The 26,842-nt window shown below is 37.4% G+C and overlaps 1 protein-coding gene across 18 annotated transcripts in view; it reads right to left on the bottom strand.

Annotated features, from left to right (window-relative positions):
* The window catches only part of SVIL (supervillin), a 158,529-nt gene that overhangs the window by 32,907 nt on the left and 98,780 nt on the right, over positions 1–26,842 (bottom strand). For 8 of the 18 annotated variants that reach the window (XR_012041231.1, XM_072854562.1, XM_072854551.1 and 5 more), the window contains 9 exons: positions 26,291–26,352; positions 25,782–25,921; positions 23,415–23,667; positions 21,880–21,903; positions 20,230–20,800; positions 18,516–18,735; positions 12,779–12,908; positions 8,623–8,700; positions 2,010–2,160 (listed from right to left, as the gene is read on the bottom strand). Coding sequence is in view for 17 of the 18 variants with exons in the window: in XM_072854562.1 (XP_072710663.1) it covers positions 2,010–2,160; positions 8,623–8,700; positions 12,779–12,908; positions 18,516–18,735; positions 20,230–20,800; positions 21,880–21,903; positions 23,415–23,667; positions 25,782–25,921; positions 26,291–26,352 (1,629 nt within the window). In the remaining variant the exon portion in view is untranslated. The remainder of the gene's footprint in view (positions 1–2,009; positions 2,161–8,622; positions 8,701–12,778; positions 12,909–18,515; positions 18,736–20,229; positions 20,801–21,879; positions 21,904–23,414; positions 23,668–25,781; positions 25,922–26,290; positions 26,353–26,842) is intronic. The other 10 variants (XM_072854554.1, XM_072854565.1, XM_072854566.1 and 7 more) reach the window with 8 other exon arrangements.

Here is a 26,842-nt window from a genome sequence, read left to right as displayed (position 1 = left end):
TTGTTTCCAAGTGTCTGTAAACAAGCTACCACAAGATACATGCTTTCTCTTAAATACAGTCATTTTGCTTGTTTTCAAGGTAGCAGCAGTTCACTTGGTCTACATTTTGGACTCCAGTTCTACCACAAGCCACATTTTAAAAACATGCAACTGTTCTGAACAAAAAGATATGGTTAGCAGGGAAACTACCAAGATCTTGCTTGGCACCTTCACCACCACCACCCCCTCACCCCCCTTTTTTAATTTAAACCCATCTCTATTAATACACATAGCAGGATGCATCTGGCCTGTGAATGCTGTCCCTGGATTAAGCAGTAATTCTTGGGCCCTGTTGCATTTTAAGAACACGTGGAAATGCAAGTAGAAATGGAAGTCAGAGTCCCCACCACATCAAGCACTACTCCCTCCTTTTGTTGTACTCTCCTCCCTCCTTTTCAGTAACTATCATAAAGCAATTCATTCTGGACCCAGTGGGTAAAATAAGATGATTTTTGTTTAGTTCTTTTCATGTGAATCTTCATTGCTTCAGTAAAAGAAATGGTACTGTATAGGTTTCATGTTTTTAATTAGGTAGAAAAGCATACTGAAGCAAAGAATTACATCTATTACCTCTTGTTGCCTAGACTTTCAGTAAATGGGGAAACTGACATTTAAACTTTCCTCTATTTTCCACTTAGTCATATCTTAGTAATTACTGAGCCACATAAGTTCAAGCCTTTAGTTATTTTGATCAGATAAAACCGATATTGTGCTGAGACAATATATACTAACCACATTTCCACTATCTTTACTGCAACTCCTAGCAAGTCATAACTGTCAAACACCAAGACAGATTTAGAATATAATCGAGTAGCTTTTCCACAAACATTTTTTTTCCCCTGTTACCTAAGAGACTCAAAATTCCAGCAGGTTTTAAGTCAACTGGTAAAGCCTTCATCAAGACGTATTTGAGAGGACACAGCTCTTAAGCAGCTCTCCCAGGACTTAATCCACAAGACCACATTGAAAACCGCTTCCAATGTTAGCAAAGGATCACCCTCCACTTAGGACTGAAAAATTTTCAGCCATAAGAAGCAATTAAAATACAGCATCTGTGCACAGGTATATAACAAGGATTTAATTTTGCATTGCTTTCTCATCATCTCTTAAATTAAAAACTCATCATGATAATTTATTCTTTTAGGCAACAAAAATAGCACACATCTGAATAAAATCCCACTTGGGCTACTTTTGTCGATAACTGTGTTCCTACAACAAAACAAAATTTAGTATTCATTAATCACAAGAGATCAGTTTAGGTGCCTTCTTCCCAAAGCTATCATCTTCCCAGGCACACTGCATGAACAACTATATTTCTACCATGTACAGCCTTCAGAGACTCCTGTCCGCTTCAGAAGAATGATTGCATCTGGAAACAGTGACTGAATTCAAGAGATCCCAAACGTGTCAACATTGCTCCCTTGTCATTTCTACTCCCTGGTTCCATGCAGAAATCCGTTCAGTGATTTCTTCAGCCAAACACAACACTTCAAGTTGTTGTCCAGAACAGCATTCATAAAAATAACACGTGTTTGCTAAATATTCCCAGTGATCCTAGGAGCAGGGAAAGTGCCAGTAATAGCAACGACTAAATTTCACAACTTGTCTCTAGACAGTGCACCTGGGTTTTCAAAGGAAGAATAAATAAGAAAGAATAATCCAACTGTGCCCTCTGGGTTGTATTAGAAGGAAAAACTAAACATATGACTGTTCAAGTGATTGACTACCACCAGTCAGACAGAGCCCAGTAGTAACTGGATGGTAGTGCAACAGTGCAGAGCAAAATGGATCAATACCAACGGCCACAAGAAGCTAGAGTGAACAGCCTCATGACATGATACTCAGTTGAAGATAAACAGTCCTCCTCTTGCTAAACATGGATGCTGTTTCTGCATAACTTTAGCTTGACTTTATTTTGACTAGACAGATAAGTAGTGGCTTATTTATATTAGGATCATTTCATCACTGACCTTTTTTTACCATTCGGCCAGCTACAGTGAACTGTGTGGAGTCATTGGCTGCTCCTTTACCCTTGGACTTCCAGGCTTCTTCTCGAGCTGTAATCAGGTGTTTCCTTTCTTCAATGGTCATCTGACTCTCCTGGTTATCTGCCATTCTCTGCTTTTTTGGTGGGGAAGAGAAAGACATGTTTAAAAAATAAACAAACTAACCAGGATATAGCAAAGGATTGGCTGAACATTTCAGCTGCTAGCTGTAGAGGGAAGAGAACAGGAGAAAAAGCTACTAAAGGAAAGTCACAGACACAACTTAGTGACCCTGGCCCTGAGAAGCTTCATTGTCTTGCTGCCCCATTACACTGTGAAGATAAGGCTTTGGTCTATGCTCTTTGACCTTTTCTTGAAAATACCAGCCAAGGCAAATGGCATCCCGCTAAGCAAAGCAAACCATTTACTCTGCATATGAATATAATTTTCCAGACCTTGTTCTTTTGAAGCATGACTTGCTACACTAGCGAGACCACTAAACTGCCTTTCAGCAGATGTTTTCAAGTGTGCAAATCTGCAGGTGGCACAGGGAATAACAATGAAGAAGCGTAACTTCAGTTTGTGATTTCTGGATCACTCTCTTCCAGTAACTCAATTCTCCAGGCAGAATTAGCAGCCTTACTGCTCACTAGTTCCTATGTCAGCTTGCTCTACTGAATATTTTTCCAATGACTGTAATCATGTCCCTTTTTCTTATTTTTTTTTTAGTTCAACAGCTTCAGTGATTAGCAGCAGCTAGGAGCACTAAGTATCTTAGTACCCTCCTAACACAAAGGATTGATGACTGTACGTTAAATGGGAAAGAAGCTGAATTTACATATTCTGCTGTAGCTAGGTCAGGCCAAACAAATATTGCTTCGATGCACTTATCTTAAAAAAGTAGCAACATTTCAGGGATTATACTGCATAGAAATCAAGTATAAAAGTATTTTCAGTGCATGGGACTGTCAACTCTAAAATTATTTCCACGTTGTGTGCCATTTGGCATTTTTCTTCCCAACCTGGCTGCTAGAATTGAAAAAACACAGAACATCTAAAGGTTTATCACAGCTCTAGCTCATACAACCACAGAGGGGAAATGAAAAAGGACCCAAAAGCTTGTGAACATAAAGTAAACACTCTTCTCCATTTCAAGATACAAGGAAGAGATATACACCCAGATATTCTTATTTATTTCTTTTCTTAAAATCAAACAGACTAAATAAATTGGTCACTTTATATGAAAACTCTTGTGACTGCAGAGCACACACTGAAATAGAGATTTCATAGCTTTCAGCATTTAGCAGGAACAATATCCATCAGCCAGAAGAGTAAAGACAAGCCAAGAAGTGCCTTGTACAAGGACTACGACATGGGAGCCCTCCACTATTTCCTCTGGTTCCGTGTACCTCCGCAGGCTTCTGCAGTTAATGCTTGCTCTCAGTTTATTAGGAAAGATAGCTGGGCAGCCAGACGCTATGACTGCAAGTCATGATATTCAAGATAAAAACCTCTGATTTTTCCCTAAAACTCCAAAGTGCTCAACAGAAATAACAAGATGCAAGTCTATTCAATATTGCTTCCTCTTCTGTAAAAGCATCTGAATGCTTTAAATAAAAACACTGGAAGTAATCTCTGTTCTCTTCTCCCAGTCTCTACCCATTCCAATGTCTGAAGCACAGGCACCTCTGGGATGAATAGCCGGTAGAAAAAAACCCCACAGCAACATACTAAAGGAGATCTTGGCAGGAAATTAACATATACCTAATGAAACCACAAGTGAAATTTCATACACAAAACAAATACTTTTAACTTAGTGAGGATGCTGACTTTGATTGCAATATGAGGGGAAGCAAGGGAGAGGCAGAAAGAAGTAGTGTTATATGGATTGTTTCATATATATTATTTATATATTTTTTAAGTGACAGGGGGCTTAATTTTCAATTTTGTCTCCAGCAAATATCTGAAGCTCCAGAGTCTGCAGAGCTACTGAAGACACAGACCTGGAAATTCTGAAGACACAGACCTGGAATGCGTATGTGTTAATCACTACACATGTAAATTGTAAGAAAGATCATGAGTAATTCTGGAGCCTTGTCAAAGGACAAAAGAGACTAAGTAGCTGTCTAACAGTAGAAACAAACATGTTTGTTGTGGTTTGTTGTTTGGGCTTTTTTTTTTTTTTTTTTTTTTTTAAATGGAAGATTTCAAGCTGCTCCGTTGGGCAAAACATCCTTGGAGTTCCTAAAAAAAAAAAATCAATCAGACTGGATGTGCATGTTACAAAACTCAGAGCAATTCCATATTAGATCTCTTCCTAATGCATGAAGACTCCCACCTTCCTCTATTAATGAACAAATTAACTAAAAAAAAAAAAAAAAAAGCTGAACAGACACCAAGCAACCCCTAACCCATTTAATTTGCTAATTTGCTATAACAGTCCTGGTGAAAAACAAAAGTATATGTGATGCTTAAAAGAAAGAATAATTTTCTATAGCTGGAAAACTAACATGAGCCAACACAATTGTCAAAAGAAATTTCAGAACAATTACACCTGGTAATTGGGAGTAGTTTACAAAGCCGTCACAATTGCCAAATGACAGCATTTATGGAGGAATGAGTTGCTCAAAGCACATTCTGGTTGGGAGAAAGTATGGCAAGAAAGGTAAAACTTGACAAGCTTTTAAGTGCAAATTTTATTTCCAAGTAAAAAAAATTTAAGATATGAAGTAAGAATAAATCTCCAATTTGTAACTGTGACATTTTGATAAGGGGAGCTAAAGACCTCAATAAAAACCCACAACAAGAATTATTTCAGTGTATCAGAAATAAATAAAAGCTTAGGAAGACAACAGCTCCAATGCTATTTTTCCATTAAACAAAAAAGGCTGTTACATTCAATGAAATATCCTAATTTGTCATGAAAAATAAACCCATGTGTTCACCGATATCTCTTGTTTCCGACAAATGATAAATTCCTAAAATGAAGTGAAACAGAAAAAGGATCAGATGAATTGGCATCTAACAACATGAAATAACTGGAATAGGAGATGTCCCAAACACAAGTAGTGGTTTTTAAAAAAAGCCTTTGAAAATGGGAAAATGTATGGGACTGATAAAAACTCAGATGGGGACAATATTTAGAAGAAGTAGAACTAAAGCATGAAGGTACAGGTCACAGAAGCTGTGTGTTGTTCCAGACACTCATGGGAAGACTGCTGTAAGACAATCAATAAAGAATCAAAGCACAGGCACGTAATTAATGCCATTCCACATGGCATTATGGAAAACAGGTTTAATCAAAATGGTAAGTTTGATGAGATCAAGTATGATTAAATATGTTAACACAGTTGCCTCTGATTTCTTTAATATCTTTGACTTAATCACAGATGACATTCTGAGGGGGTTTTTGAGCAATATAAAAATATCAGCGCAGCTTACAGGCTGCAAACTAGTTAACTGACTGAAAAATTATTTCTAAACAGGAAAGAGCCATGCAGTGATCTGATTTGGCCCAACTATGATCAAAATGTTTTCATGCACATGGAAAAAAGATACATTTCTGCTGAGAAGACCCTCAGGATGACACCAACATACAGAAGAGTGATGAAGATAAAGAAGAAATAATCCCATAGATGGATAAAAAAAGGTTATCAGAAAAATCCGGTAAATGAGGCTTTTGAGAGAAATGTTATTTGAAAAGGGAAACAAGCAAAACCCAGCCAATTAGGAAGACAGAAAAAGATGAGAAAGATTCCCATAGAACAGTTGTTCTGAACAGATAATCTGTACTGCAATAGCTCATCCATTTCCATCCTCTACACTTCTATCCAGGATGCTGACAATTTTGAAGGGTTTCAGGAAAGGGCTAAAATATTTTTTCAAGATTTGAAAAAAATCTACCTCAGATTAAATCAGATGAGTATTTATTTTTACTGCAGAGAGCATTAAGTGTTAAATTTTACCCAGCGAGAGTAATTACACATGAAAAATTACTTAATGTTGCAGTGAATTTTCTGTATGTTGACATTTTAGAATAAAGACTGCATATTTTTCTAAAAGATCTGATTTAAGTCTGTGAAGGATTTATAGACTCAATGCAAGAACAGTTAGAAACAGGGATTACTTTTCTCGCACTGCTTGGCTAGGTTGGATGATGATATTGGTCTTTTCTAGCACTGCAACACATTTCTTGAGGGTATGCACAGGCACTCTGCTGCTTTTGCAGCCTCAGTTCATGCTAAGGAAGGGCCCAGATCTAGGCAAATGCTCCATTTTGTACGCTACAATTTTCCATTCCAAGCAGTGTCCCCTTTAGGTCACAAGACCACAACTGAGAGTAGTCTGTTAGCATGCTGGTTTGTTGTTTGGGGTTTTGTTTTGTTTTTTGATGCAAGAAATAAGAGAATTCATGGTATTCTGCTGAAGATCAAGACTGCCCCTGCCTGGGGGAGTCCAAACCAAGAATGAACATAAAAAAAAAAAAATAAAAAAATGTATTTTTCAAAAGGGGGATCCATTTAAAACCAGTGTTGTAAATTATGTAAAAGAAGAATCCAAAAATTATCTATTTGCTTTTTAATACAAGTAACTTCTCTGGTTTAGGCTCCTAAGACAAAAAAAAGTACAAGAAGAATCCAACAGCTGTACAAGTATGGAAAAGTTTCTGTATTCTTTTCCTTTGCAACTTTATATGGGTCTTGTTATAAGGAGAAAACTCAAATGCAAATGCATGTCTTCCTGTTCAAAAGTGGTTTCAGCAAAATAGAACATACTCAACTTCTGTTTGGTGCAAACAACAGAATGATCAATGGTGCCAGAAAAAACCCAAACAAATCTGTATGCACCTTGACACTATGTTAGAAGGAAGCAGCTTTCTAAGAGGGCATGATGTAGCTCGAGGGCACGATGTAGCTCACCACAGTCAATGGAAAGATGAACTTTTTGGGTGTTCCCCTTTTAAGACAGATGGGATGAACAGCCCATTGAAGGACCTCCTCTCACTACTGGAGGGCTATTATGTTAAGTTAGACTATATATTTACCTTCTAGATACATAGAGCTGGTGAACTCTGTCACAACAAAATTAATAGGTTATCTGAAGTAAATAGTAACAAAGCTATATTAGATCCAGAGCTTACAGAGAAGAGGTAACACTAACACATTTCAGTTACTAGCCCCAAATTTAATTTTTAATTTAAAAAAATTCAGAGTAAAAGATGATCCTCAAAAACAACTATGAAAGTGAATGTGGAAATGGTAAATATCAGTAGTCAAAATTTTTATTGTAGTTCCAGTAGCCTCTGCCATAATCATCATCCTCTGTTCTAGCAGTGAATATCTGCCCTTTGGATTCACTGCCATTATGCATGCTGGTCGGAACGCTCCCCACATGCGACATACGGTGTATTTTGTGTGGGAATGAAGAACCCAATGGATTCCTTGTAGTACTACAACCACAGATCTGAACTAGGAGGCAAGGAGGTGTAATAAGGCAGAATTAGATTTGCACAGATCTATTGAGACCTTCCAGTGAGCTATCCTTGTTTTCTCATGTTTTTCTTCAACTTGTTTCTTTGCCCACTCCTGCCTTTGCTTTTTTTACCTGTGATCATGTGAAACAGGTACTGTTTGTTCAGATCAAGATCCAGTATTCTACTTCTGCTCAAAGACAACTTTGTTAAGTAGCTGTATAAAGTTTATATTTCTCATTATCTATTAATTCTTCATAAGTAAGTTCTTCAAATTGTTTATGATGGAATTGAAGAGGTATGGACATGATTTTGAGGAACATTTCACATGAAGCTTCTCTAACATTTATTGGAACCAGCAGCAGAACTCTATTCCCAAGAAAACACAAAGTTAACTCTGTTGCCAGAAGTTGCTTTGGGAATGTGCATCTTAGATCTGAATGTAATTTTCTGTCTTACTTCTCCCTCCAATAATTAAATAGGAAGTTTATACAGCATTTCACCTTCCATCTCCATGGATGATGTTCATCAGAAATCAGAGAGCTCGATTCTTTCAAACTAATACTACAGACCTTAAAGGAAGCAGGAAGATGGGACAGTCAGCTAACAGAAGCAGGATGTGCCAAGGCAAAAATCCTTTAAACAGGGACTAGGGAAAAGCACTATAGGAAAGTCACCTCTGAACAGCTTGGTTTTTACAGTCAATAAACTGATGATGTCTTACATTATATATGCACATTACTTACAGAGAAGTCAGGGTACACAGCATTTTATTTGAAAATAAATGCTGTGCAGTTACATATTGCTCTTTTTATATACCTTTTTAACAACTTACAAGTTTTCAGTGTTATAATGAATGCAATAATGTCTCCTTCATTTACTTTCTCACCTATATAGTCTAACAGATACAGAATTTTTAGAAAAGCAACCATAAGAAAAACACTAGCAGAATTTATATTGAAGAAGAGTACACAACATAGTGGCATAATACTATGTTTCTTTAAAGCAGCCTTTACTAAGCTGGTTAATCAGTTAAGAGGATTATTAATTTCCTGTGTAAAAAACAACCTGTCAACATGTGCTTACTTGAAATTGTTGAGCATTTAAATTGTGCAGACTTTTGCTCACCTGATTAATAGGTAGAAAAGGATGAAATTTATGGAGAGCAGGTATAACAGGAGAGTAAGTAGAGGCGTATACAGGTTCCTATGACAAGGACAGAAGCAAAGCAAAGGAATTAGAAAAGAACTGGACTATCAGAAATGGAGATCGGGGGAAATAACTTGTCTTCCCCTAATTTCTTAAAATGAAATAGATCTGAATCCTTTAATCTTCTAGAAATGTTTTCCCTATTGGAAAGCCAGAAATCAAAAATGTTGTCATAATACAACAGCATGTTTACCAAAGCCATTCCATGCAGGGATTAAACAAGTTAGTAACAATATCACTACAACTCAACACTGAACGAAACAGCACAGCCAGAAGATACACTTTCAATATGCTGATAATTTTTATGTCTCTGTTTTCATGCACCATTCAATTGATGAACCATGTCAACCACAATGTGAATAATTCTGCTGCAAGTTTAATCAGACCCTGCTGAATAACAAGCCATCTATTTTCTGGATGAAAAGAAAGAATGCTTACTAAAACTGAGATACTCAAAAGCCATCTGGAGGGAATTGCTAAGCCCACAGCACTCAGCAAAGGTGAGTTCACCATTCTAAACAAAGCCTACAAATAACCCCTGCCTCAGAGCTGGGCTTACCCAAAGCTGATTAGACATGGCTTTATCATCTACAATTCTTCTTCCTTTCTATAGGTTAAAGCAAATGTGGAACATCGCACAGAATATGGGTGAATGCAGCTCATTAGAGTGGCTCAAAATGAAGCCTAATCATTAGAGTTTCAGCTTTGACTAGAACTGGATATGAGCACTTGGTGGATGCCATATATGAAATGGATAAAACTATTACCACAGCAAAAGACTAATACTTTGCCTAAAGGTCACTTTTTAAGGGCCTACCCCCTTTAAGATTTTTACACACTTAATCTCTGAGTAATTTTGAATTGACTGTTCAGCCCTAGCCTTTAACACAAGTGCTGAGCTGCAATTTGAACTTGCTATAAGAATTAAGCGCATTTCAAATATCATTCACTGCTTTAATGTGACTGCAATGCAGCTGGTAATCACATCAATCAGGGATTCTGTTAAAAATGGCTGACTATAAAATAGGAATTTTCATTCCAGTAAATCTTGCTATTTTGATACTAAGGAAAGATTTAAAAACTAGTTAATTTTTCTATCCATGAAAAAACCCCAACAAACTGGAAGTCTTCCATCCAACCTAAGATGATGAATACAAATATACTAAATCCAATATATTTTTCCCAAATAAAAGGGATTTTTTTTTCCCCAGTAAGACATTCCTCAGTGTACAGTTGTTCCCCTGATGTTAGAGGTATTCTTTGAATTGTCCAAGTATGTTTTACTGTACATATAAGTAATTTAAGAAGTCTCACAGCTTCCAACAAATTTTCCTCCTATGTCCAGCAATCATCAAACCAGATGCTGGACCTCCAAGTAAATTTCAACTTCCCCCCTCATCTGTATCTCCTTGAGTTAATTCTTTACTCCCTTTTCTTCCCCATTTGAGGTTGCTCTGTCAGCTTTTCCATGAATTTTATGGTTTTTCTACAGTTTAGCCTACATATAAATGACTATAACACATCTGGAGAAATATCTCACCATGAAGACAATGTGCAGAAGCATTTTGACTAGAAGTGATCAAACAGCACTATTTGATGTAACTATTTTATTAAGAGTATGAATCTTTCAACTTTTGTTGTTTATAAGAAATCTAAATGTACTCTAGTAACGTCTATTTTATACAGCTATGCTTCAATAATCAAATCTCCAGAACAAGTTAGATAACCTTTTTAAGAGACACACACACACACAAAAGAAGGCCTAAAAAGGTGTCTGACTACATTAACAGGAGTGACATAACTGCAAGTAAAAACTTCAGGCATTATTTTGAACCAGCAGGGCATGACAGAAGTTTACACACCTTTGCTGTCGATGCATGATTGCCATGTGTGGAAATTGTATTTTACCTAGCTCAAAACACAGTAATCAATACAATTCCTGCATTTTTATTGCAATCCAGCAACAGAAAGCACTAAGTTTAAGTACATCGTAGTCTCAAAGCTCTTCTACAAATAGAGACTTCAGTGGCACACTGCTTCATGGTCCTCAAAGGATAATAGCCATCACATTGATTAATTATCAATAATAGCATTTCCAGATTTAAGGGCAGCTGACATGGTGCGTTGTAAGCATTGTGGTCAACTTAGGGAAGCTTGATATTATTTATATTGTATCACATAATGAATCAGCATCACAAATATCAATACAGTTCAGGGAGTTGTGTATCTAATAAGACTAACATTTTTTCTTACACATCCAAGATTTCACCCATTGGCAGTCATGCAAATCCTTTGATTTAGGCTCTAAATAGCCAAGAGCTAACATGAACCAACAGAGTGGGTGACCCAGTGTCATAGCAACTCCCACTGCTAGCATTGTCACTTCAAAGCTTGTACCCTTCAAGCACTTCATGCTCGCTTACTTGCTTTAAAAGCCTAACTTGTGCTATGTTGAGTGAAGTTGCTGCACATGGTAACACAGCAGGGAGGATATGGGTGCTGGGGAGTGAGAAAAGAGAACAAAGGTTTTGTCTCTGCCTAAATCTTGGCAGCTGCTTAAAGCTTTTTCTCAACCCCATTGTCTTTAGCTGGAGTACATTTGTTATCCGATCTCAACAGTTGTCATTTTGGAGACTAGCCTGTTAAAAACGTGACCGCAATTTTGCTTTCCTCACTGAAACTATTTTTGCTTCAGGACATCTTTCAAACTAGCAACTGGATTTTTGAGCAAGTCCACAGTGCAAATCCAAAACAAAACCCATAAAACAAACTGCAAAAATCAGCTTTCTTGTTTTTCTGTCCAGTTAATGCACAACCATTGATGAGTCACATGTTCAGGCACAGATTTATCCTCAATAATGACAGACTGTGTAACAACTACTTACTTGTAATATACTGATGGAACAGGAGAGTTTTTGTTATTGTTTGCCTATACTATTTAAAGCAGCAGCATTTTCACAACTAAATAATTGGATCCAAAGATTACTGTCCCCACTAGTAAAATTTATAACACAAATTTTATCTTCACTTGTCCTCTGTGAAAATACTCCTTCAAAAATTAAAGGCTTTTGAAACAGCCTATTTTATCTGACACTGTCATTTTCAAAATACTAGACTCAGAAGGGAAGCAAGTCTACATTAGTCCTGTCGTTTGAACCAGCAGTCCATTTTGAAGCAAATCTCCCCGTCATCCTCACTTTCTATGCTTTGGTTCACATTGCAGAATGCACAGGCTTTTGGATGAAACTAAGCCCTGAAGCGCACTCCTGGATTCCCATGTAACACCACGGCTGCCAACGGCAGTCAGGCCACAGGAGCAGACTAAATTTAGCCTGAAACAAAACTTCACTGAAGCAAAACAAGTAAGTATGCCATGGATAGCAGGTCCTCATCAGTAATGGTTCTGCTTTACAGATCCACTCCTGCTGGGCAACATAACTTACTCATGTATAGACAGCCAGAATGTGCTAACAATGCAGGCTTCCCTTTCCCCTACACCTTTCTACCCATCTCCCACTCTATTCACTAACACTGACAAGACAGATAAAATCCTTGCCCAGGTGGTTTTGGCTATCCACAAACACCAAATGTCATGCAAGATAACCAAAAGCCAAACGGCTCATGAATGCTCTGGTATCCTCATTTCCTCAGTGTTTCTGGGATCCAAAATCACTGGTCAAAAACAAGTATGTGCACAGAGACAACACAGCTTTAGGAATCTGAAATTTTTACAAGCTCGCCCATACTAAAGAAAACACCTGAACTTAAAGTCTTAAGCCATTTTCACTGGGGGGAAGAAAAGGCTTAAATCGTTATACCTGTAAACATTCCAGGCCCACTTACTGGTTCATAATCTGCTGATGTAAAGACACTGTAACCAATAATAATGGGAGGTGAAGACATTCTCATTTAAAGAGCTCTCATGTTGGAAGAATTGTTTTTTAAACAAGCCTGACAACAAGAGGAATAGCAGGAGCTAGTAGCTAATATTAGACATGCCTGTCTAGTTGGATGCATCTTCAAAAAGCTGAAGCATTTCAAGCAAGATGTTTTCTCCAAACAAGGATAGAGTTACCTTCTTCAACAGCTGTTCAACTTCTTGCATCTGCGCACTACGATCAGCAACAGACACTTTTGCATACTCCTGCTTTTTGCCGAGCCTGCTCTTCCAATCTTCTTCACCGCTTTTCTTCAGCAATGCCAACCTAGAAGAAAAACCATGCCAATAGGTAGCTTTAAACACTGTACTTCCTGTTATCCTCAAAAGCTACCCTTATTGTTTCACTAATGCTGCATTCAAGAGAATTTGAAATTAAGTTTTCTAACATTAACTATAGTTCTTTACATTTCATACACATATACAAAGCTCACAAACACCAAGCCTTTACTGAACATGTTGAATGGGAATCATCTGTCAAAACACAGACACCTAGTTCTGAGACAGGCACCCCAGTTAATTTGTATAGTCAGTGGAAATTGCCAATACAGTCAAGGGAGACCAAGGTACAATGCAGATCATCCTAAAGTAGATGCATAAATAGGTTAGATTAATCACTGTTTTTTTTCCTCCCTTCTGTCGATAAGGCATGGACAGTGACTAGCTCGGCTATGGATGCTTATGCTGTAAATGTCCAAAGTTAATAAGATGAATCCTACCTTTGGTCTTTATTGTACTCATTAAAAAAAGATTTTAAAAATTATTTTCCTTAAAACCCAAGAAGAAAGAGGTCTATTCAGCAGGAACCCACCAATTAGGTCTCATCAGGCACATCAAATGACAACTCTGCAGTTACTGCTTTCACTACAACTCCAGTGACTGAGGTTACTATCAGACTACTAGGGATCACGTAGTACCTCCTTGCTTAGCTCAGGCATTGCTGTGACACAAATCAGTAGTACCAATGCACTAGTAACTTGGTGCTAACTATAATACAGTTGTGAAATCTATCTGCAAGATTCAACTCGTTTAAAGGATGTCATATATTTAAAATGTGGATTACCATTAACCTCAGGTTAAGTAGGATCTTTTAAAAGTGCTATTTCCTAACCTTGAGCAAAATTCTGAATATAGCACAAAGGGACGCTGACTGGCTCTGGTGGGGACAGCATGTAGATTTATTTTGCTAGAATTAGAACCTAGTTGTCCATACAAACCCTGAGGTGATTAGTTTTGGGGGTAGGGGAAGTCAGTTAGGAATACGAGGTCTACACAGGCATGATCTTCAGCTTACCTTCCTCAGAAATTAATATTTGTATGAATTTTCTAGCTTTCAGAAATCATTCTTAGTACTCCATAAAATGTATATCTGCAGTACTTGTGCAAACAGTTGCATTGGTCCACTAAATAATTCTTATTTTAGTTGAATTAAGTTTTACTACATAACTTTCTTTAATCTAGGGCATTTTAGTAAGGATTATACAAACCCCTTAACCCTATTAGTATTTGAACAGGTTCAGTAGTTAAAGCGTTGACAATCTATTTTGACCACAAGATACGGAGATTCCTTTAGAGATGTGATTACTGTTACCCTCACAGTAAGTCTTGTCCTGAAACTCTGAGGAGAAGGAAGGGGTAGGACCGAATAGGTCTAGCCAGAAGCCAAGTTTCAGGCAGCTGCTTCCTGCAAAAATCCAGGGGGTGCAACCATCCTACTGACCTATTCAAGGATGACCAATTGGTCCTAACGCAGTCATTTGAGAAAAACTGAGAATGCAGAGAACAGTAAATCCACAGAATACAATGGCAGTAAGAATGTTAGTATTCAAGAAAGCAGTTATTTCCTCTCTTCCTGCTCAGGCAGGCAGCACTGGCAGGCTTCACATTGCCTTGTTGCTTCATACCTCACAGCATGGGATGAGTAGGGGTGAGAAGGACCCACAATAAGGAGTTGAGGCCATGGTCATTGTTTCCAGAACGTATACAAGATTTCACTGCCCAGAACTAATCTTCTGGAGTGCATCCATGCATGTGTGAAACTGTGGAGGAGACCGAGATGGGACTGAATTGCTACCATGCAGTTGAATTATCTTCAGTAGTTATGTTCTCTCAGGTCAGCTTTGCTTAGAAATGATCTGCGATAATTGAAGCTGGAAGGCATTTTGGTCAGCTTTGGCCTAAGATGGATTTGATTTTAAAAATGTCTACAGCTGCTCAACATAGCAGGCAGAAACAAAATTTATTTTTTTTTTAACCTGACATTACTGCAGGGTATTTGCCCTAGACCTTTTCCCCAAACAGCTTGGTTGATCAGGAAGAGAAAATCTGTAATTCTAAGAATGCTTCTGTGTCTCTGGAGACTTTGTTTTCTCCTCTGTCATACGGACAGATTCATACTAGTGCTCCACTCTTCACTTGTATATGTAATGAAACAACTCGTTCCCAGAGTGAGAACACACATTTGTCTGTTTTGAGCAATGAAATCACCACTTAAAGAAATATGTGTGCCCAGTATGCCATTGAAAACATCACTGCTGTGTAAAACCTAAAGCCATGCACTTGTTTCGAATGATGGAAACAGCAATCAACTCAGACTGCTCTGACTCAGCAACAATTGGAGGGCACCCTTTTGTATGAATAAATATGCAAGAACTACTGAATTGGTTCACACAAAAGCAAACCCACCAGCTCAGTAGCTTAACTCAAAGTAGAGAGCAGCTGATTCTTTGGAAAGCCTGCAAAAACAAGGCTATTATTGGGTCTAACCCTTGTATTTGTTTAAGGCTTGCTGCCTACTAGTTTCATTGCATACCTCTAGTTTTCCACTTTTGATAAATAATGAATAATCATTCATTATTCATTTTCACAGTTCTATTCATACTGCTTTTGCCTCCAAAAGTTCCTTTTCCAATCTGAAAAAAAAAATCAGTTTTAGTCTTTTCTTGAAAGAAAAAAGCTTTTTATATATCTGCCCAGCTTTGACAGCTTGCTCTGCATCCTTCTCTCACCTGCTACTGAGATAGAGTATCTGCCATCAAGATAGAATGATTGTCATCCCAGAGGTGTCAGGATGGGTTCAAAGCAAAAGCTTTCACAGCTGAAGGCAAAATGTTGGATTAACACTGAAGGGAAATAGAAACAAGATTTGAACAATGGTTTTGCCTAAACAAGGACTGTTGTATGAAAGGCCTTGGCAAAAGTCCTGGCAAAAAATGTCCAAAATGACGCATCTTTCTTCTGTGGTAATATTTTAGTATCTTAGCTACTAGTGTTATCCTTGAGGCAGATTAAACTGGACATGGGCTTGGCTTTCACACGTACTCCATTGGCTGCACTTGACCAGTTCTTTTCAGCTAAATAATAAATCCTTGAGGTGAATATGAGATAAGTAACTACAAAAAGAAAGCCGACTGTTAAAGAGTGCATAAATTTGCTATAGTGGGGACTAGTCTGCATAAGAAAATCTTGTTCTGGCATCCATACATCATAAAAGGTTGAAAATTTAGTTTAGGCTGGGCTCTTCCTGAGAAGGAATGAATGATGGCAAGAGGTCCACCAGAAATTAGAGTTATCTGTAGTTTTTTTAAATGGTGATCATGGCATGCAGCTGACTTCTAAAGCGGAGCTGATAGGGTGGCCTTCTAGCAACTTTGGTCTCCATAAATGCACAAAGACAGGTAGTTACACGCAACTGATGCTCCATTTGAAGTTCTCCAAGACATTCCTCTTCCTGACGACAATTAAAAAAGGTTTCTACCACTCATAGATAACACATCAGTGGATTCGCCCTGGCTGCCTAAAACAAAACACAGCCAAAACTACTCAAATATATGAGCCTTTGCTCCCCCTCACCTCCAAGCTGCGTGTTTGCAGAAGAAGAGAGGATAGGTGTCTTTTCTTCCTTGAAAAATCATGATTTTCATTCTTCCATATAATATAGGTAATTCTGAAAATGCCAGGTATGCAGTCACTCCACAAGGATAATATTAGTTCAGTGAAGTAAGTCTTTGTGGAAAATCACTTTCATCCAGACCAGCATGCATGCATCCTGCCCAAATATCATTACATCTGTGGAAAAGCTGTTCTTCCATAAGGTGAAAGAATGTCTGACACAGCCAGAAAAATCCACTGGATGGGAAGATGAAGTTAGTGAAAGTAAAAGGAAAAAAATAAATCTGAAGTGTAATAGTTAATCTTTAGCAGAAATGTTCCTTGAGGTTTATGAGTACTTGGCATCAGCTATAGTCAAAGAAAAGAAAATGACTAGTTGTAGTTTTTTTCATTCTGGGCCAAGAAGTAGACTACTATGGTATTTTGGAAGGCTAAAACATTTTGGTACCAGCTCTGCCATTTACAGACGTTTGTGGAATCAGAATGTACAAACTTCTGACAAGACAGCAGGTATTTTCTTTTGTCAGCTTTGGGACTGACTAGACAGTCTTGGAGGCCTAACAAAAGCAATTCCAGATTGCGAGTGTGACTGACGGTCTTTAACATCAGTTCCTCAAGAGATCAACTCAACTGAAGCATTAAATTTACGACTGAAACAGCTGCTAATACTTGGATCTTCCCTTCCCCTCCAACCTCTCTTTCCCTTCTGGGATGAGCAAAGGCAGATCATTTACCATCTATAAAGCAGAAGTTATTGGTGTTAAACCTTATCTGCCCAGACAGTTGACATATTTACAGAAGGGGGACGGGATGGATGAAGGTTGTTTTAAACAAAACAACAGTAAAGTGAAAAAGGTAACTACATCCTTCAGAAGGGGGACTAAGACTGCACAACTGTTGTAGCTGCCCCTGCACCCCCTCTTTATGTTAAGGGGATAACAGGGAGTGGGGATGCTCTATAAATGAGGATGACACACACACATCCTAGAAATACATGAATTTAAGAAGTATGCTTTGTAATCATGTCTAAAAAAAAAAAAAAAATGGTTTGGAGTTCCTAATATCACACCCAACTCACAAAGTGCAGGAATACTTTTACACAGTGGAAGTTTAATCAAGCAGCTATTTTTATTTATTGGTTCTGCTTTCACTGCAGAAAACTGAAGTAAAAATAGGCCTACTTGTCAACCTGGAGCAAATAATTGTAATTTTACTCACTGGACTGCGATGAGATCCTCTTACAGTTGGGTCTGAGTTTATACTCTCAAAGTTTTAACTAAATTAGAATGACTTTTACAAGTGCTACAGCAGCTATTGGAGCTCTTGCCATGAACTCCTGCTGTTCGCACAAGCGCACAATACTTAACATTTTGTTTCAGATCAGAATGATCTTGGGTTGGAAAAAATATTTCCAATACTCCCACAAACCTGTCCAACTTATTACCCTTTTAAAATCCCTACAGTAAGTTCTCAGAAGTCAAAATGGCAACCATGTATTTCTGAAGCAGAGAGGGAAACATCACAGAGTTTATCCCTGACTCCCTGTAGTCGGCTTATTTAAAAGAGACTACTCCCATTGACCAACAAAAAAACAGCTATTAAAAAAAAAAAAAAAATCGCATTATACCTGTTGTAATTGAAAGCAGTACCTGGGGAATTATATTGAGTATATCAGTATAAATGTAACTAGAACATGTATTTTTACAACTTTCATTTTCTGAACTACTTATTGATTATTCAGGTGGCCCTTTCAAAATCAGATTATCATGTTCTCTTGAACAGTAATTCTTATTCACCACCATCTGCTTTATACACACGTCAGGGAGATTAGCTGCATGTTTCTGCTGTTAGTACTTGACATCTAATAAAGCCTAATAATCACTGCTTAGCTTTTTCAGAAACAGGTTTAAAGCTTCTTTTTATACCATCAGTCTAATAACTGTATTTATAGAGATCATTTTAAAAAGAAGTGAAATTTAAGTACCTTTCCTTAATTGACATCGTTTTGTTGGAATTATCGAGGATATCCTCAGTTGTTTGCGCTTTGTTCTCTCCAATGGAAAACATCTCACAGGAATTCTTATTAAATTTGCCTTCCAATTGTTCGGAGAGCTCCTGCAATCTACAGGATGCTGCAGCTGCAGTTTGTGAAACTGTCCTCATTGCTGATGTGCTGGTGAGTTCAGAAGTAGGTTCAGTGTGGTCTGCTCATTCAAAAGAGAAGTACTGAATTAGAGTTAGTGCTATTCTCAAACATATTCTACATTACTAACACTGAAGCAGCAAATCTGATTTTTAACATTCAAATCACATGTTATTCTAACAGAGAAAAAATTTCTGGCTGAGCTAGAGTACAAAGATTAATCGTTCAATATCATCTGCTGCATAGACTGGCTATTTGTGACTGAAGTTCACATGAAGCCACAGTCATGTTCAGTACACAGTTCTGAACTTCATATGGATGGGGCACAAACTGCTGCTCCTGTCATCACACCACAGGAAAACAAATGGACAGATGAAAGTGAGAAGGAAAGAGAAGCAGACAAAATTTAAATAAGAAATTAACTTATTGGTAAAGCAGTTCAATGCATAAGTAGCATACTAGGAGGACATTTAATAGCTTAATAAAGGTATTATTTTCTAGGTGGTGTTGGGGGCTTTTTTGGTTTTATTTTTTTCAAGCAGCAATTAAACCACAGGAAAAACTGCCTTTATGAAAGATAAAAGCACCATTACAGTTATCCTTAAAGAAATATAAATGACCTTCATTTTTCTTTTTGAAATTTTACAAACGTAACACCCCTCTGATACACGACTGCTCCTGTTTTATCCCAGTCTCTGTCTCCCCTGCAGTCACCAAAAGTTAATTGGATTGAATGGACACTGCTTTTGAGGAATACAGGCAGAACTATACCTTCCTCCCTACGCCTGTTCGAAGACCATTAAATTCAAAATAAATTAACTTCACAGGATGAAGACAAAAGTGGTTCTAGCACTACAGGGTACTGTGGTCCTGTACCCCATCATAATAAAACAGAAAACTAATACAACATCCTTCTACATTCAACAGAATAGAAGGCTTTATGCAATGACCAAATTGACTGATTATTTCCAAAGCACTTTATTTAAAGATGGGTGAGTTTACTTATTAAGCTTGAATTATGCTTTGCATATAGAAACGTAATTGCTCTGAGAATTACTTCGCTTATATTTTGTCACCACACTGAAGAGAAAATAATAGTAGTTTTGCAAAACTAGTTCTCTGAAAATTATCCACTACTAGCTATATATATACATATGTAGTTAATACCTAACTATATATGCAGAGGAAGGCAACAATTAAGAGCAGACACTTGACCCAGAGCAGCATGTTTAGCTTATTCAGCATTTTGGAGGGCAGGGCAAGGGCAAAAGAGGAAAGGATAAATCTTAGCTTCAGCACATAATATAACTTCTTTCAAAGTAAGAAAATCTGAATAAAATTGAGCCATCTTTAAGGCTGAAGAACTGAAAGAATAACAAAGAGAAAACTGTATTTGTAAAACTGAAGATTTCACAGGTATTTCTCTACCTTTAAGCAGTGTTAAAAAAAGAAAAAATAACCAGCCTTGATAATGCTTGAAACGAAGATGTTTAAAACTAGAGAAACACCATCGTGTGCTGAACGAGACTACACCAAAAGCAAGTATATACTGCACCTCTTTGCAAAGTCTTGCTTTTCATAACACTTTCCAAATCCATCTTTTCTTCAAAGGACTGGCCTTCTTTGACTTCCCATTTACCTTGCATGCGAGTATCGATTTCCTTCTGTTCAAGAGGCTGAAAAAGTGCTTGTGAACTAAACAGTTCCATGCTGCCCTTCCTCAGGAAGCTGTATGTTGTCTCTTTATGGTAGTCTCCTGTTTTTTCAGGAACAGGATGTGTGGTTTCTTCCTCAAAGGAGCTGTACTTTGTAATTTCATTACCTTCATGTGCTAGAAACCTCTTTCTCTCTTCTTCATGCTTCTTTGATGCCCTGTTGCTTTCTAGCGCTTCCATTGAGGGCTGCCACTGTTCTGACTTCTGTGTGCGTTTTCCTGAAGAGTCCGAGTTTTCTGCTGAAGAGTGGAGTCTCAAATCAGCTCTAGTGGCAGTGCTCATGCTTCCATCACCAGCTGGCTTTGCGTGCAGGTCTCCAGCGTACAGTGGAGAAAGGGCAGATGCCATCGTTGAAACTGATGTTGCAACTCCAGTTGACAGGGGAGTAATTTTTCCACTTTCATTTTGTACCTATGAATAATAATAATAAAAAGACGACTTAGAAGCTCCAAAATCATCAATTCCCAAAAACAGTCTAATCACATTAGTTCTTCAGAGGTGTGCTTCCATATGAATATAGTGCTCTATAAATATAGACTAGAAACAGAAAAAAGGAGAGCAACAATGCCCCCTTAATTTGGCTGCAGATGGATTATTCCACCCAGGGAAGAAATGACTGCATGTGAACAGCAACATCTTTAGTAATAAAGGGTTTATGTGTAGCATGCAACATGACATTGTGCCAAGGCTCCATGAAAAGTTTCATACTGACATGGTACTGTGCAGCACCGGGGAAATAAATTAGCTCAGGTTCCAGACACTGGTTGACATGCCATGTGCCCAGGCTAATCAACTCTGCATCTCAGCAGGGCTAATTAGCTTTGGCACAGCTCTGCTCTGATACGGTTATGCAGCTTCCAGCTCTGGAGCTAGCTCAGTGCCAGAGAGAGACTCTGCTCCGTGCTGTCCTACATAGGGCAGACATTCCTGATGCTTCTGCCACATAAATTACCTTCACACAGGACTGTTAGTCTAAGACTTTTTCAAATATCAAATACTGGCTGTTATGTCCATCTCTGAGCAAAGTATTTGAATCTAAGAAGCATATTTAAAAAAACCTCCAAAATTTGCTTTGCCAGCCTCTACAGTGGAACAATTATCTTTTTGACTCTTTCAACATAGTAATTTTATAAAGTTTTCCTGGAGACAGTTAAGATGCAAAATTTTTCTGAAATGCAGAGCTTGGCTTTGTCTTCTCCAAAGGAGACAAAACCTATGAAAGAGACTGACAAACATGCCTTCATACACATCAGGAGAGGTTTTTTTGTTTGGCTTTTTTTTGTTTTCTCAAACTGCAGGGCTAGTGAACAGCATGCAAAAGGAATAGACAAAGTCACACCAGTAGGAGGAAATCAACTGAAAACTTAAAATGCACATGCAAATTCCATAAAGCATGGACAACATTGTCATTCATTAAATAAATCAGAAAGCAGAGCAAAGACTACTATGGTAGCTCAAAAATTCCAAAGAAAGATTAAGAAAATAGTTACCAGTTTACTCTTTTTCCATTGCATCTATCAGAATCAGAAATTTAGAGGAGATCAGCAAAGAGATTTCAGCTTTACTTACAAGATATTTACATTTGCAATGATATATTTTGGTAACGTAACCTCTAATTATCTATTTTGATACCTTTTATTTGTTTCTTCCTAGAAAAACTGTAACTGCATCTCAAAACACCCGAACACTCCAAATGAACAGTTCACTATAAAAAGTCTTTTTGAAAATACACTTCCATTGAACTTGGTTCAGAATCAACTCTGGTTTCTTTTGCTAGGTTCAGAAAGAGATGACAAAACATGCTTCCTCTGAGTTTCCTTGCCTGAAGAGCAAATTTGTTCTGTAAAAGTCTGACAAACTAATGTGACTGTCATGGCTTCTTTCCCATCTGCTTCAGCCCATTTGTGTTGATCACCTTCCTGGCCCCCAAACAAGTTAGTGACACAATCATTAAAAAGTCCAGGTTGTGACAGTGGTTGGCATGTGGAAAATGAATGGAAAGAGGACTATGTAAGGTCTGGAAATCTTGCTGAAATAAATTTGCCAAAATATTTACTACTACTTCAGGCCTAAGTAAAGTAGGCATAAAGTACAATTATATATATGTACAGCTTTGCACCCATATGGTTAGAGAAATCCTACCTTCTCACCATTCTATTATTATAATATGGAAAATGTATAATCGTGAATGAAGCATATAGAAAGAGAGGGGTAAGAACTTTCTAACACAGATTGATCCAAATCGCTAGAAATATGACATGCATAGGAGTTGTGCTTCACCGTTAAAGTGATTTCTTTTAAAGCTATAATACTAAGGGACTGATGCTTCTGCTATTGTGAACATCAGCTCGGAAAGACCACTGCTGGGCCATCTTACACTCAAACTTCACTAAAAAGGCATTCCTTTGCAGTTCCAATTATAGGAAGGGTTCCAGAACAGGAAGCCCAATTCCACTGCACATATTAAATAATTTCATTTTGACCATGACTTTCTGAATTTCAAAAATATTCTGCTTTTAGGGGAAAAAAATAAAAATCAATGTCCCCTCCCAGAGGAAAATGACAGAATATGTCCTGACTAATAATGGAAATATTATTAGTGCTTTCAGGAAAGAGTCTGAAAGTTGCACATGACAAAACTCCAAAATTCCCTGAAAATACATCTAAAGCACGATGATATGTATCACAGTTTTTACCCCTTTGGTCAGGAATTTACTTTTAGAAGACATGTAATATTCTACCGGAAAAGACAGACACTGTGAAAGGTACAGGATGCACTAATCAGGAAGATGATATACTCTTGAATTCCTTAAAAAAGAAAAGCACACCAACAAAGTTGAACATTTTAGAGGATGTTGTTCCTCAATGTCAGAAGACTGCTTCCTGACAAGCTTTTTCCTGCAAATATATCATGACCTGTGTGTAGCTCAGAGCAAAGAAAAGGCCAGCTGTTACAGCATCTTACACTGAAACAGTTTTCTCCAATAAAAAGAAACAAATGAAAAAGAACTAAGATTGCATTTACCTGCTCAACTTCTCCAAGAGTGACTGGCTGAGTCTGGTAACGAGCATTCATTCTCCTGTGCCTAATATCTCCTCGACTCCTTGTGGAGATGGCCCTGGATACTGGTTGAGACAGTTTGTTAAACAAAGCCATCTTTTCTGCCAAACTTAAGGTGGAAGAATCTGGTTCATCAGACTGATCTTGCCCCATCGCCTCTTTGGCTGCTTTTATCTCCTCTTTAGCTAAAATTTTTTGGTGTGCTGATGCCTGCAAGCTGAAGAAACAGAACTAGAAATGAGTTTTGAATAAGCCATTATGAAGTTTTAAAATCTCAACCTGATAGAAGCAGAAGAACTGCACGTGAAGCACAATAGCCAATGTAATATAGCAGCCTAAGTGGTTATGCAGTGGTTCAACATTGGCATGATGAATTCTAATTCAACAGCTGAAGATTTAAAAAAAGTTAAATTTTCATTCACAAATTCATTTGATTAGGATACAACACTTTTTTAAAAGGGGAACTCAAGATTGAAGAGAGACTTTTCAGATCAATCTCTTTATACAGAATACAGAGCTATGGAGAGACATTTAGGATGCCTGCTGTAGAACAAACACGGGTCCTACAGTGCAATTTACATAAATTTCAATTTTATTAGAAATAATTTGTGGAGCATATACAATAAAAACATTTAAAAGGCGGATTTGACCTCCAAGTTAGTGCTGCTTTTAGGTTAGCATAAGTTGTAATGCCGCTTATAATTTGAAGTAGAACAGAATTTAGACTGTCTTTCGTTTTATCTGGGGTAACTCAATAACAAATAATAGTTTTGAAATATACTCCATTAATTTTGAAGATTGTTTGACCAATGCTGAAGGCAGACACATTAATTCATAAAAGCTGTAACTGCATTTGTCTCTACAATAATATATTTTATTCACCTCTAGCTAGATTCAGCCACATTTATGGAATTAGTAGTATTCTCTTTTTTTTTTTTTTCTGTCGTGATCTCTGCTAAAATTCTCTCATTCAGAACAGGCAAACAGTATTCTGCAACTTTACCTATAGGTGGTGCAATTTCTTATCTTTCTTTTAATTTTGCAAACTAAAAAAAACCAAAAAAAACCCATGTAGAGACGGACAAAGAGGATATGTACTGCTTGTGAAATCAAGCACCCAGCTTTGGTATTTTCATCTCAAGATGACATTACTGTATTAAAATAAAAAGTACAAGAGCAAAGGGGGTTCTGCTAGGTTTGCTCACACGCAAATTCATTTCTTTCACAAAGAATATGCTTCTAGAACAGGTAAGTGTGGTTAGAAAGGTCCTGAAACAGATGCTTGACAGAAAAAAAAAGCTGCATTGTTTTGTCATGCAAACATAAATGAAGTTGACAAATGTTTTAAATATTGTTGAAACGAGTATTGACTTGACACATTGAAAAGGCATTCAAGACTTTAAAGATGCATCTGCTATTGAGGAATCTTGTGCTCCATGTAACATGCATGTTTATCCCCCCCAGTACCTGATAGGTTGTACAGTGCTCTTAACTACAGTGGGACTAGGTACTCTTGTCACTACTGTGTGGGTATTCACAGAACGTGAAGCAGGGGTAGATTCACTTTAAAGAATTGCCAAGGAGGGAAAATTCACAGGGAGAGAGAAGAAAAAAGCATTAAGAAAAGCAATACATTAAGTGTTAACTACAGAAAAGACCAAAACCAAACCAAAAACAAAACAGAAAATAACAAACAGCAATGATTTTTAATTAACTGAGTTATCTGCTGCCACCTTTGCAAAACAACTTCAAATACTTTGAAAGAACTAAAAACCTAGAGGAGCAAACAGGTTGTCTCTTGAAGTTACTCATTACCCATAACATAAGCTATATTTTAGTAGATCATTAGGTGAACATCCATTCAGCTTTGTTTAGTTTTCCCTAAAAATGACTTTCCTTTTTTCAGGAAAATTTCATGATGTATGACCAGAGTGCAAGAAATGCATTTCCAAAAAATACATTTGAAATTTCAGAGTGTAAAAGGTTTTCCCCAATACAAATACATTCCATAAGAAATTGTGCAGATTTCCCTCAGCGCAAAGTATCTTTTTCATTTGAGTTACAGACCAATGGTATGATTAATCCCATTTACCTAATTTACAGGTTTATAAACTTTCTGCCAAATTACAGTTCATACAAGTTATGCTTTACTAGTCCCTGTACTTCTAAAAAGGAATTTCAATATAGTTTCCCCTGTGGTTCTCAAGGAAGTTGGCCCTTAACAATAAATGTTTTCCTTGCTACAAAGTTGTAAACACCACATATATGGAACTTATTCCCAGATTTAAAAGCAGGAACTAAAGTTAGAGCCAACATATGTACAAGACTTACGTAGCTGCAATGACCACTTCCTCACTGGTAATTGGTTGTGTGTGCGATCTATCCTGCAAACGCCGCAGTCTTCTCTCTACTGCTGAACTTCTTGTAGGTGGTTTAGGAATATTTTTCATTTCAAATGATTTTTCCATTTCCTAAGAGGACATATGTCATAATTAAAACCAGAGAAGAAAAATTCTAAAACAGTACTTTCTTTTTAGCTTTCTTGCATGTAAAGTAGTAAATTTCCCAAATGCCCATCTCTGAATTAGAAACAGGATGTAATTGCACAGTAGGCATCACGGAGTTAAAACTAACTACACATCTCTCTAAATGACATTCTGAAAGAAGGCTTTAGAGCAATAGGTCTGCTGTGTAGGTAGGTGAGATGAAGTAAAAAAAAGTTAGGTAGCTTGGACTTGGGTTAACCACATTACACTTCATTCTAATGCACTTTGGGTTCTTCAGCATCTTGTATATGAAATGTTTAACTCGGCCATCTATTAAGAAAATGTAATACTTACTCTAAAAAGTAGCCTCTTTGCAGCTACACTTAGTTTGGCTCGGTCATCCAATTTTTCTTCGTCTACACAAAGGAAAAAAAAAAAAAAGGAGGCTGAATGTAATGAATCATGCTCATATTAAGTGCAAGGGGTTTTTTTGACTAAATGATTTCTGACCTCCTCAAAAATTATGTTTTACTAAGACAAGAAGCACCACGAGCAAATAAGCTGGCTGTTACTCCCTTTTAACAAAAGGCTTATCATTAACTAAATTGTGTAAACTTTACTTGTATTTACATGTATTGTATCAGAGCAAAATTCTTAACAGGATTTGAGAACAAAAGACTTGTCTTCAGGACAGTTCATGTGCTTTCAAGTTATCCAAACAACCTTTTATTAATAATCAGACTTATATTAGTCTATGATAACACATGGACTAAGAAAATAATTAGACTGAAAGACTGTTTTAAGGGTCAGTATTCATCCTGCTGTATAGAACATCTTTTTTCTACTAGGTGACCGTAGAAGATGGTCTTCTCCTGGAAGCTTGTCATTCTGATTACCACCTTGTGT

The sequence above is a fragment of the Ciconia boyciana genome, chromosome 2 (genome assembly GCF_034638445.1).
Source record: "Ciconia boyciana chromosome 2, ASM3463844v1, whole genome shotgun sequence".
Classification (NCBI taxonomy): domain Eukaryota; kingdom Metazoa; phylum Chordata; class Aves; order Ciconiiformes; family Ciconiidae; genus Ciconia; species Ciconia boyciana.
Note: the sequence above shows the minus strand (reverse complement) of the source record. Positions and strands in the feature narration are given on the sequence as shown.